The sequence below is a fragment of the Monodelphis domestica genome, chromosome 1 (genome assembly GCF_027887165.1).
Source record: "Monodelphis domestica isolate mMonDom1 chromosome 1, mMonDom1.pri, whole genome shotgun sequence".
Classification (NCBI taxonomy): Eukaryota; Metazoa; Chordata; class Mammalia; order Didelphimorphia; family Didelphidae; genus Monodelphis; species Monodelphis domestica.
Window position 1 is genome coordinate 144,756,335 of NC_077227.1, and position 14,089 is coordinate 144,770,423.

The 14,089-nt window shown below is 34.5% G+C and overlaps 1 protein-coding gene across 1 annotated transcript in view; it reads right to left on the reverse strand.

The window, feature by feature from the left end:
• Nucleotides 1–14,089, reverse strand: part of PCSK6 (proprotein convertase subtilisin/kexin type 6) — a 258,521-nt gene that overhangs the window by 204,261 nt on the left and 40,171 nt on the right. Inside the window, exon 2 of the mRNA XM_001373227.5 lies at nt 12,485–12,589. Within this exon, the coding sequence (XP_001373264.1) occupies nt 12,485–12,589 (105 nt within the window). The remainder of the gene's footprint in view (nt 1–12,484; nt 12,590–14,089) is intronic.

Here is a 14,089-nt window from a genome sequence, read left to right on the forward strand (position 1 = left end):
GTTATCTGAAAGATCTGACTCTACTCCTTTTCTGACTCTAAAAAATATTTGTTTCAACAGAGCAAAAAGACTATTTTAATGGTTCTCTTCTGACAAAGTGTCTTACATACATACATACAGACGTGCATCAAAATTATATAAGATCCCTTGAAGTACACATAACAGGGACAGTTTTCTTTGATGTGCTTTTTGGTATTTATTATCAAGTAAAGCACACCAAAGGTATTTGCTACAGTCATGAAGAAGATCCAGTGCTGATTCCATGTCAGATAAGGATTCCCTAGAAATAAAGGGTCAGCTAGGTGGCACAGTGGATAAAGCACCAGGTTAGAGTCAAAAAACTCCTATTCCTGAGTTTAAATCCAGCCACTGACACTTAATAGTTGTGTGGTCCTGTCACTTTTTTAAAAAGTTTTTAAAGTTTAAGTCACTTAAACTTTTTTGCCTCAGTTTCCTCATTTGTAAAATGAGATGGAGAAGGAAATGGAAAATCACTCCACTATCTTTGCCAGGAAAACACCAAATGGGGCCATGAAGAGTCAGACATGACTGAAAGTAACTGATCAACAAAAGAAACTATGAGGTTCCCTACATCAGAGTCTGGAGTCCAGGCTAAGAACTCTTGTTCTAGATATTCCTGTTTGTGGATGACATTGCCCTAGAACAATCTGTATGAAATGCCTCCTGTAAGAAATTTATAGCCCCTCAAGAGTTTGACAAGCATTCATATGAAAAACCAAGAAGATGAAGGAATAGATAACTGATAGAGTTTGTCTATGTCTGTGTGTATTTACACACACACACATTAAAATATATGTACATAAATATCAACAAAATAGAGACATACTTATGTGATATGTTGCTATTATCAATTTTAAATTATGTGAAAGACAGAAAGGAGGGGGAGGGAAGAAAGGCAAGAGAGAGAAAAAGAGAGAGACTACAAATGGATAATTACTTTGGCCCAAAACAAAAAAGAAGTATGGCTGGATTGCCTTTTGGATAAGAGCAAAGATCTTTAAAGATCCCAATCTTCTCAAAATGAAGGTTCATCTTTGTTTCTTTTTAACACCAAACATTTTTCTATTCTTGTAAACTTAACCTATTCTTACCAGGTAACCTGATAGTCTCCTGAGAAATGAAAAGGAATATTAAATAGAAAGCAAAAGAGAGGCACATGGTGGGAATGAACTGGCTATGACACATTACACAAAGGGAATTATAAAGGAGAACTAGAGTAAATAAAGTCAAGAAAGAATCTTACGAATGAAAAAGATGGCTTAGTATCATGGTAAAAGGAAGGGAAGACCAATGGAAATGTTTGTTCTAAGGGTATCTCCTAAAAAATGTCTGGAGAAAATGAATAAGACCCCCAATGTAGAGTAACAGATAAGAGTGAAACACAATGGGCAGGTATGGAAGGATTGCAATCTGCATCAATGAAGGAAATATCCACATCAATGAGATTGTAGATCTACTTGAAAGAGTACTTAAAGCATAGTAGTAGGCACTAGGGACACAACAATGAAAAGAGACTAGATCTATGTCCTCAAAAAAGTTATAAACCAAGAGAGGTTATTCAAAATATATACAAATAAATATAATACACAAGAAAATATTATAAAGAAAAGAGATCCAGAAAAGATATTCTGAAAATTTAGAGAGGAAGAGATAATTCTCATTTAGGGACCAGGGTGGAAAGGTAAGGTAAGCTTTCACAGAGGGGGCTATAGCTCAACTGAATGAAGGAAGTTAAGAATTTCAACAGGTGAACATGTTGGGGAAAAGCTTGAAAAAAACGCAGTGGGACAGAAATGTGTAGGCTGAGAACAAAGTACAGCTAATAGTCATCCAGTTTGACTGGAACACAGTGTATTGAAGGGGAATTCTAGGAAATAAGGTTGAAAGGTGGATGGGATCCAAATTTTAGAGTGCCTTAGGAGTTCGTATTCTATCCTAGAGAGGATAAGAAGACACTTAAAGTTAAACAGGAAAGTGACATGTCCAAACCTGTACATTAAGACTACTTTGGCAGCCATGTGAAAGATAGATTTGGAAAGAAAATATATGAGAGGCAGAGAGACACGTTAGGAGCCTATTACAATAGTTCAGACAAGAGCTGGCAAAGACTTGAACTTTGTGTGTTTTTGTATGGGGAAACGGAGGAGAGGAAGAGTATGAATGAAGACAGAGTAGGTGCATCTAGCACATTTAATGAGGACGCCACCCCTGCATGAATGGAAAAATAGGGATTAATGTCACATAGGATGATTAAGTGTGGAAGGGGTAATATCCAAACCCATGAAATTATTCTTACCAATGAAACCATGTATCCAAAATGTAAAATACATCCAAATATTACTAATGTGATACATAACATTCAAAAGTGAAAATACAAATACCTTACGGTTCCTGAAAGTTTCAAGTAACCACAGTGGCCACAACTTTAGAGGTAATTCCAATCTTACATACCTCACAGGGCATTTGAGAAGATGACATGAGATAAAGGAATATGAAAGTACTCCTAGTATTAAAAAATGGCAGAATTGGACAATATTATTAGCATGATTTTTATCAAAAGAAGCCAGTATGCCAATCCCCATTCTATAGAACTTTCCACTGCTTACTGAAAAATGAAGACAGGAAAGATAGTACAGAATATACTAGTCTTCTCCTATACCTAGAACTAGTTAGTAATCAGATAATTAGAGTATTTTCTCTGTCATCTGTCTATAGCTGCCATCAAAATGATATTTCCAAGAAGTCATATGGCATATTGGATAGAGTCCCAATACAGAATCAGGAAAATTGGGTTTGAATCTTGCCTCTCATAATTATTAACCTTGATATTCTGTACAATTCATTTAACCTCTCCCAAGCTATTTCCTCATTTGTAAAATGAAGAGATAGTAATACCAGAAGTACTTGCCACATGGAGTTTCCATGATTCTCAAATGAGATCCCTTACATAAAACATTTTCCAAGAGTTAAAGTACCTTATTCTTGTCAATTATTATTATTTCACATATTGGTAATTAAGGTCAGGCATCAAGCAATAATATCTAACATGATCTTATACATTTTTATTAAAACCAGTAACATTGATACTTAATAAAGTCTATTAATTTGCATTATCTAACCTACCTAATTATCTACAGTCCTAAGACTGTAGTATATTTCTGAGATACCTCACCAGTTATAATTTGCTTTAAGTTTACATGTCGATGAATCTGTATTCTTAATTGATATTAATATTTCCTACAACAGTGTATATAATAATCTATATATGCTTTCTTACCTTGTGATATTCTCATCCATAGATTCTTCATACCCATTTACCCAATGTGGTCAAGGCCTTCTTTAGAGGATTCTTAGATTTTACCAAATATATAAGACTCACTATAACCAAATGACTTACCCCTTGTATTAGTCATAGTGGTCCCCATACCCTTCTCCAATCATCTATTTCCTCAAAGATATCCTTTATGCACAATCAATGGAAATATGCTACAACCTACTTGGGGCCACCATATATCTCTCCACTGACCTTTGGGCCATCTTATCAAATCATTTAGAAGGACACTAAGCAAGAACATTCCATTAATTGCCCTAGACTTCGCCTTCCCATCTCTGTCCAATCCTAATATTTTTGCTCTTGCTCTGGGAATACAATTTGTATCCAGGACCACAACTACTAGGAAGTTCTTGATAGTATACTTCATCGTGGTTCCACTCTCAAGCTCTAGAACTAGTTATCCCTTGATATATTGAAGTTCACTTATCATGGCTTCACTGTATCACTGATTTAAAAAGAAAATCTAATTCTGTATTGCAGAGTTTTCACTATATTGCAGGATTTTGTGGATGAATACCATACTGTACACAATGGAAACACAGAACACCACCACTGCTTGTGCAAGTTTTCCAACATGAGATTATATAAGGCACACTACTGGCTGAAAGGTAACTAACCATAGCACTGTGTTCTGTATCCTGGGCACTGATTGGCTCAGTGTTTATAAGAGTTTGGGAATGATTAATAAGAGTATGGGAAAGGTTTATAACAGAGTGGGAAGGGTTTTTTAAACCTTACAATATATATAAATAATAAAATAAATATAACGCCACTACTTCATGGATTTTCACCTATCGTAGGGGTCTCTGGAACATAACTCTCAAGATAGGTGAGTGATCATTGTACTTACATCAGGGAGTGTTAAGCATTTTGTATGTCATGAACACCTTTGATAGAATGGAAGCCTATTGATCCCTTCTGAGAATGTTTGAAGTCCACAAAATAAAATACATAGATATATAAGGGAAACTACTTAGTTTTAAATTGGTGTCAAAACATTAAAAAAAAAGAAAAAGAAAAAGTTCCCAGACCCCAAGTAAAAATTCTTGGCCTGGATCAAAGCTTTTTAGTCTAGCCACCATTTCTTACTATGCATTTCAATAAGGGAGATTCCCTACATAAATGGAATCCTTTTGAGGACAGAGACTTTCTAACTTTTGTCCTTTTACCCCACTGCCTAACAAAGTGCTTATCATAAAATAGATGCTTAATAAATGCTGTCTGATTGATCGGCCACATTAATCTCTCAAAAATTTGTGTTTTAGAGTAGCATAATACCCTGCAAAAATTAAGCACTTGCTAAATTCCCAATGAATTGAATCCAAGACCACAACTCTAAAATATCATCAGAAGAATGTGTGTGTTAAAAAGACATCCTTTTCCCTCATAGGACGTAATTTGGAATTATGAAAATAATTTGGTTTCCCAAATGCACTTCAGCCTACCTCTTTCTACCTCTTCAACCCTAGGCTCAACTCAATGTCCATATGCAGAATTTGTTCCATATTTATTCAAAGGACTGATCATCCAATTCCATGTCCAAAAAAAGGTGGCATGGAGTAATAGATAGAGTCTGCATTTGTGTTAGAAAGACTTGGGTTCCAGTTTTGCCTCTGACAAATGCTACTGGTATGATTCTAGACAAGTGACAAACTCTGAATGTTCTCATGCAATTTTCTGTGATTATAGGTTGTAAAGAAGGTGCCAACTTGCACTGGTGAGAGTTTTCTCACTGGGAGATTATCTATACCAAAAATCATAGATCCACTCCCATACCAATTTTTACTTTATAAACTGTATGGACAATTGTTTGTAATTAGATATCATTGAGGAAAATCTTGAAGGCTTTAAGAAAACTTGAAGTATAAATATATACAAATGGGAAAAAATGAAGCTCTTTATTTACCTTTTCATTCTAAAATTCTCTGAGGGCATATAGTTTTGAAGTTACATTCATGAATTTGAAATTATTTGATATAAAAATATGCAATTCACATATAAACTTTTAAGAACATGTCACATTTTCTTTTGGAGGGGATGTGGCAAAATTGGAACACTAATACACTGCTGCTGGAATTGTGAATTGGTCCAACCATTCTGGAGGACAATCTGGAATTATGAGCAAAGGGCTCTAAAAGAATGCCTGCCCTTTGACCCAGCCATAGCACTGCTGGGTTTGTACTCCAAAGAGAAAATAAGGAAAAAGACTTGTACAAAAATATTTATAGCTGTGCTCTTTGTGGTGGCAAAAAATTGGAAAATGGGGGGGGGGGGTGTTCACTGATTGGAGAATGGCTGAACAAATTGTGGTATCTGATGGTGATGGAAGAGTATTGTGCTGAAAGGAATAAAGAACTGGAGGAATTCAATGTGAACTGGCAAGACCTCCAAGAACTGATGCAGAGTGAGAGGAGCAGAACCAGGAGAACATTGTACACAGAGACTGATACATTATGTCACAATCAAATGTAATAGACTTTTCTACTAGTAGCAATGCAATGACCCAGGACAATCGGGAGGAACTTATAAAGAAAGAATGCTATCCACACACAGAGAAAGAACTGTGGAAACAGAAACACAGAAGAAAAACATGTGATTGATCACATGGTTCGATGGGGATATGGTTAGGATTTTGGCTTTAAAAGATCACTTTACTGAAAATATGAATAACATGGAAATAGGTTTTGAACCATGATACATGTATAACCCAGTGGAGTTGCTTGTCAGCTCCAGGAGGGAGGAGGGAAGAGGAGTGGGAAAAATCATGAATCATGTAACCATGAAAAAATATTCTAAATTAAAAAAAAAAAAGAAAATGTCACATTAAAAAAAAAAACAGGATCTACTTGGAAAAAAACTGCTTATAATTCTAGATTTTTATATATTTTTGTTGTTTAATCATTTCAGTTAGGTCTGACTCTCTGTGTTATCATTTGAGGCTTCTCTGCAAAGATACTAGAGTAGTTTGTCATGTTCTTTTCCATCTCATTGGACAAATAAGGAAAGTGAAGTAAACAAGGTTAAGTGACTTGCCCAGGGTTACACAGTGTCTGAAGATAGTTTTGAACCAGAAAGATGAGTCTACTAGACTTCAGGCTTGGTATCCACCCTATTTCAGCTAGCTGCCTATATATATTTAGAACTAATAAAAATATATTTAAAGCATTTGGTAATTCAGACATTTTACCTTTTTACACTATTTATCCTACAAACTAGTAGTATTAATTCAGTAGGAATTAGTAAGATTTTCATGGCTATATGAAAAGACATCTTGTTCTGAATCTTTTCTGTGATTCAGGTTGAAAATCTTGAGGTCAATATTAGACAAAGAGAGGCACGATGAGCGACAGAAAATGAACAGAACTTTATCTGCTATTTATGTTTCATAGTAGCTCTTTAATTCTGCTTCACAATATTGGTTTTTTACTTTACAAGGGTGGTTTTAGAAGGACCTGATTAAAAACAGGATTGTGCTAATTATTCAGCAAACTCTGTGGTCATTATAATCACTTGCTCTTTGCTTTCATTAGCCAGAAAGTCTTGTTTGTCTATTTAGAAGTTCAAGCAGACAAAATTGTCAGATAAAATTCCAGCTACAGGTAATGGAAAGATCTACTTAAAGCTTTCCAGCACTGCTGAAAAATTCAGGCCTGTCAATTAAGCTCTTGGGGCAAGTTTCCACTCTGCAAAACTTGATGCCAACTCCAGGTCTTCAAACAGCTTATCAGGGACTTTTTGAACTTTGAGGAAGTGAAGAAGGCATAGACTATCCCCTTTTTCCACCTACAAAAATGCCAAGTATTAATCAAGAGAACTCCTTTCTCTTGCAATTTTAAATCCTTGAATGAGAGAGATAGCTGAAAACAACAAGTGTTTAGAAAGGGCTGGCCCAAAGTCATGGGGTTAAAATGTCAGATTTGGATGACATAGGCAGCAATATCTTACCATCAGCCAGTTTGGAATGCACTCACAACAAATAATTTTTTATTTATAAGTCTTTTCAACTATTGGCTGGTCTGCAGCATCCACCCTTCACCAGACTTCTGGCAAAAGGACAAGTTGAAAACAAATGCTTTCAGTTTGCTTAAATGACAGCCTTTGGAAAAGCTCAATGATTGATATTTCACACTGAGGAGAGCCCTCAGTGGTTGGGCTAAAAGAACAGCCCAACATGAGCCTACATTCCAGCAACAGCTATCATGTTCCCCGAGTCTTTTTTTTTTTTCAAACATGGTAGACTGAACACTGACTACGTGATAAATAAAGACTGTAAGCTTCTCTCTGAAGAGTGGCTACCACAGTTACTTTGGTCTTTTCCTCTCCTGAAAAGTAAAAGACTTTCTGATTGGTTGAAGTAGAAAAGATGGTCCTGCCCTATCCATTTTCACAATATGCACAATCTCTTAGCTTTTATGTGTATTGAAAGAAGGACAGACTATAAATTCCACCATTTACAAAAGCATTTTTATACCCCAGGGACAAAGGAGAACAAAAAGACGAGACCATCTGTATCTGATTGAGCTTTATTCTTTACAAGTCCTATAACATTCATTTCTAGTTTGCTCATTCAAACTATGGTGACTTTGCTTTCCAGTGCCTCAGAATAATATTAAACCATAGCTTTCCTTTCATGAAGAATATTAATTACATAGCATTCCACATGCCAAGGTTTTGCAAAATACTTTGTAAATTCAGAAAATTACACTGATTGGCAATAATAAAGGATAATGCTAAACACAAAAGTCAGCTAATTTTGCCAAATATTTGGCTTGAAAGGCTAGGTAAAGTAAATATTAGTAAGACTGACAGCTAATTGATTTGGTTTGCATTAAACTAGACTAATTTAAACAGAGGTATTTCAGTTTCAATTCTGAATACATAATTGGTTCAGATGCCTTCTATGCCTTCCCTAGGGCTACAAATTTAATTAGAACAGTGAGAAACAATCAGCCAATCATGTAGAGTTTTTAGCTAGGCTGGAATGTTTGGACTATTTGACTTTTCTTCATCCTCCCCCTCTTTTTATTGGCAGAATGGCTTTGATGTCAAACCATTCTGAAGGTTATTAAGAAATACTATATAAAAGGAATTTCTATTTGAACTATGCAAAAGAATTACAGTCATTCCCAAAGAATACATATACCCACCCGCTTTGATTCCTTAAGGAGACAACTGGAAAGAACATGGGATTTAGAGTCAGAAGACCTCAGTTTGAATCATGGTTTTGCTATTTACTATCCTTTTAACTTTGGGCAAGTTACAACTTTTTATGGGTTTTAGCTTCCCAATCTGTAGAATGGAGGAGATAGAACTAGAAGATCTCTACAGTTCCTTCAAACCCTAATTTTTCCACTCAAAGACAAAGTAAGATTAAGTATCTGAGCCTTCTAAGAGTTTGAATCCATTTATGAGATACATTCTAGATAGCAGACAAGCATCCTATAAATGTCATAAAGATTTATACTGCTCTTGTGGTACTCATTATAGTTTGCCTTCTTTTTTTTTCTTTTTTTTCATAGTTTACCTTATATTATGATTATGTGTCCTACCTTCCTTACTAAGGTATAAATGCCTTGAGGTGAACAGCTATCCTCAAGACCCCATCGAATAGTATAGAGATTGTTTCATTTATTTTATGTGTCCCCTGTGCCTATTGTCTAGTAGGATTTTAACAAATGCTTGTTTATAAAGCATAGAGTACAAAAAATACTTGCCTAAAGAATGAATGAATGAATAAGACAGATAATCTTGGCATCTCAGTACATTTTTAAAGAAAAAACTGAATGTTAAAAAAAAAAAAGGGAAAATGGGTGCAGTTTAGCCTTGACAGAACACAGATGAGAATCAGGAAGTTTCAAATTTCTAGTGATTCCTGGCTCTTATGTTTAAGTAACAACAGACATCCTTAAAAGCCTCAAAGAATAAGGAAATATGTGGAAAAGTAATAGTTCCTTTTTTTTCTCTTTTCTCTCTTTTTTCAGAGCATGCTTAGTAAAACAGTCCATTTCAGCAAATAGCTTGGCTCTCAAGGTATTCTACCTGAGCGTGGATTATTCAATAAATGTGATTCTAATGCTGAGTAAGATGTCTTCATATGGTAGATCAATTGCTTGCTTATAGCCAAGGAAGAGGGGAAAAAAGCCAGAGAAACCTTCTTCCCCAGCCAAGATTTTTTCTTCCAACTTTGGTAGACCACTTGCAACCTTATCCCCTCCATTTCAGCACTACCACATAGCTCACATTTCCTCTGTGACTAGATTCTGTTTATTTTTTGCACATGGCTTCACATGAATTCAGACAAACTAATGCATGCAATTAAGTCTGCCTGCCCTCCTCCCATTCCTTGAGTCTTCAGGAACAAAGAATTGACAGCCTTGTTTTACTATCTACTGAGGAGCATCTCTGGGCATTTTAGTTAACTTGCCATCCAAGTTCCATGCTATGTACTCATCTAGAGGTACATTCTTGTTTCACAGCTATCCTAAACCAAAAAAGAAAAAAAGGGGAGAGGGGATAAAATCATTTCTTCATTCTTCCCAGTAAACTGAAATTCCTCTGTTAATGACTAGGTTTACAGTAAAAAGTAAACAAAAATATTTGAGAAATGAGAAATTATTACATATAAAAACTCAAACAATACAAGTTGATCTCCAAAAATAGGTGAAGTGAGCCTTATGAGGCTCATATGAGTAAGTCTCATTAAGAAGCCCCAGAAGAGCTACCTGCCCTTTTTTAGCCACTTCAGAAAATCTGGGACTTAAAGAACTTTTACATGCATGTATACATATGTGTATATATGCATATGTGTACATAATTATAGGTATAACTTTATATGTATATATATGAATGTACCTGCATTTTCACAAAACATGCACACACACACATATAAAGTTTAAAGTTGCTCATTCTAGGTCAGAGATTCTTAACTTTTTTGGGTCATTGACTCCTATGACAGTCTAGTGAAGCCTAGGAACACCTTCTCAGTGTGATGTTTTTAAATACATAAAATGAAATTATGAAGGAACCCAATTATGTTGAAATACCATCATCAAAATATATGTTTAAAAACAGATTCAAGATTTCCCAAGTTAAGGGTCCATGTTCTAAACAAAGCCTACTGTTCTACAGTTGTGAGGCTTAGACAGCTAATATTATCAAAGGAGTGATGAGGTGAGATGTATCATCCAAAAGTAAACTCAAAAAATTATTTTCCCCATAAAGCAAGGTTTTAAATGGTGGTCAAATACAGTTGAAATAGTAATAAATATCAGATACACTCTAGATTAAGTACACTTTGGAAGCTAGATGAAAGACCCAGGTATCCATAAAGGAATTATTCTATGGAAAAAAAATGTTTTCTGTATTCCAAGGAGAGATAATTTACAAATAAACTCTTGAATATGACCTGTTGGGGAGTTGGAGGTTGCCTGTGCCTACTGTTGCTTTTGAAAAAGTCAATGAGTTGCCCAATCAAACAACATTATCTCAATATTTTAACATTTATAGAACATTAATATTTAGCAAGTCATTCGCTCTTTTAGGAAGTCAATAAAATTACCTAGTAAAGATGAATTATTTAAAACCTAAAGAGGGAAAACCTACTCCAGATTATATATATACTTAAGATTGTCCTTGTCATTGGTACTATTTTTCAATCAATCAACCAACAAGCATGGAAGATAACCATGGAGACAGGGAGATAGGAAATGGAATGCTATGGATGAGGGACAGCAAGAAGGTCACTTTGGCTGAAATGAAGATAGCTTATAGGGAAAAGTAGATTCACAACACATTATAGAGTTTTAAAAACTAAACCCGTTTGCTCTATGCAGTAAGGAAAGAGTCAGAAATTATTGAAAAAATTCAACAATAAAAACCATAAAAATAAGTATCCTACAAGAATACATCAACTCAGAAAATATAAAATGACCAAAAACCATTAAAAATTCAGCAATACTTCTAAATAAATTTATATTATTATTATATTTATATATTATTTATACAACAGCATCTACATAAAATTTTAAAATAGTCATATGTGTGTTTTGAAGTTAAATAGAGATCAAAATAACAATGCTGAATACACACATGAATTTATAGGAAAATACTTTTTAGAAAGTATTAAAGGTATTAAAGGAAAAGATAAACATTATTAACTGCTGTTACATTAAATGCCATAAAATTGATATCCATGTGGGTGGCCAAGTGGATTGAATGCTAGACTTGAAGTCAAGCAGACTTGAATTAGAATCTAGCTGCAAGTTCTTACTAGCTATGTGACATTGGGTAAGTCATTTTACCTTTCTCAGTCTAAGTTTTTCATCTGTAAAAGAGGGATAATAAAAGCATTTTACTGGGTTGCTGTGAGGATCAAATATATATGTATATATACACATATAAACATATATCATATATATGTAAAATATCAAACTTAAAGTACTGTCAATGTTTATTCATTTTACAGTTGAGGAAACTGAGGCAAGAAGGGTTGCAAGACTTGCCCAAGGTCACAAATCTACTAAGTGGCTCTGAGGTCAGGTTTGAACTCAAGAAATTGAGTCTTCTTGTCTTCAGACCTAGCACTCTATATATTGCACCACCTTCCAACGCATCTTAGCTCTTACTAAATACAACAATAATAAGCCTTTATTAAGTGCCTGCTTAGGTGCCAGGCACTGTACTGACTTCAGAAAGAAAGACAAAAACAATTCTTGATCTCAAGGAGTTTGCATTCTAATTAGAAATACGATATACAAACAATTATGTACAAGCAATCTCAGAGGGAAGGTTATCCAGTATTGAAAAAATTACTTGACCCTCCTATCTCTTCTAACTTTACAGACATATTCAGATATTGAATTTCTTATGGTTGTTTTTTTGTGGTGCTGGTTTCAAAACTATTTATGATACCAATAAGTTATTTATCAGCTAATAGCCACATTGGAATTGCCCTAAAAGTAATATTTTTGGATTGTTCAGTTTTCATCCAGACAAAAATACTGAATAGATCTAAGAAAAACCACAGATTCCTCTCACAACCAGTTTTGGAACTAATGGTATGAACCAAGGGAAAAAACACTATTTTGAATTTCAAATAGGAACTTCATCTGGGGGACTAGAAATATTTACCTTTGGATCCATTCTAAGAAAGGTATGGGTGCCTCTGCTGCTGAAGGTTGATCTTTTAAATGTTTTACTGTGATAAAAATGGTAATAGTTCTCTAGGTTTCCAATCTGCAAAATAAGAAAAAAGAATATTTGTCATCATTGCAGTTTTGCAAATAGTTGAAAAAAATCTGCCAATCCTTATTTTAACTTTGTACTTCTTCAAATTGGATCTTATTTTATTTCTCAAGAAAACTTTACCTTTTTATATACTATTTTAAAACAATAAAATGTTGAACTTAATTGCTCCCCAAAATGCATTTTATACCCAGAATACAGAAGATTCTCTATGAAAACATCAATTGCCACTTCATAGTGCTTTTTAAAAAAGATATGTATAAGTATAAATACAAATATATAAAAATATATAATAAGTTTTCTATATTCCAATGAAAAGTGTTTTGCTAGTCTGTGTTTCTCCTTCTATTCTTTCCTATGCATTAACAAGGTTTCAATGGCCATCTTATTTTTGGCAGCTTCCATTAAAATATTATGTACTCTTCTACTTCTGCCTCCAGGATATATTTCATGAATATTCATTTAACAATTATTTCTTAAATGCCTATTTCCCCCTGAAATATCTGTTTTTATTCTTTTTATTTATAATTTTTATAATTTTATATTTTATTTTTAATTTATTTCTATGTTTACATGATTCATGTTTTTCTCCCCTCTTCCTTCCCCGCTCCCAGAGTTGACACACAGTTCCCCTGGGTTATACATATATTATCACTTAAAAACTATTTTCTTATTATTCATTTTTGTAATAGAGTAATCCTTTAAAACCAAAGCCCCCAAATCATATATTCATATAAACAAATGATAAATCATATGTTTTCTTCTGGATTTCTACTCCCACAGTTCTTTCTCTAGATGTGGATAGCATTCTTTCTCATAAGTCTCTCCCACAGTTCTTTCTCTAGATGTGGATAGCATTCTTTCTCATAAGTCTCTCCCACAGTTCTTTCTCTAGATGTGGATAGCATTCTTTCTCATAAGTCTCTCCCACAGTTCTTTCTCTAGATGTGGATAGCATTCTTTCTCATAAGTCTCTCCCACAGTTCTTTCTCTAGATGTGGATAGCATTCTTTCTCATAAGTCTCTCCCACAGTTCTTTCTCTAGATGTGGATAGCATTCTTTCTCATAAGTCTCTCCCACAGTTCTTTCTCTAGATGTGGATAGCATTCTTTCTCATAAGTCTCTCCCACAGTTCTTTCTCTAGATGTGGATAGCATTCTTTCTCATAAGTCTCTCCCACAGTTCTTTCTCTAGATGTGGATAGCATTCTTTCTCATAAGTCTCTCAGAGTTATCCTGAACCACTGCATTGTTTTTAGTAACAGAATCAATCACATTTGATAGTCCCACAATGTTTCAGTTACTATGTATAATGTTCTCCTGGTCCTGATTATTTCACTCCACATCAGTTCATGTAGGTCTTTCCAGTTCTTACACAAATCTATCAATTCATCATTCCTTATAGTATTCCATCACTATCATATACCATAATTTGTTCAGCCATTCCCCAATCAAAGGACATCCCCTCATTTTCCACTCTTTTGTCACCAC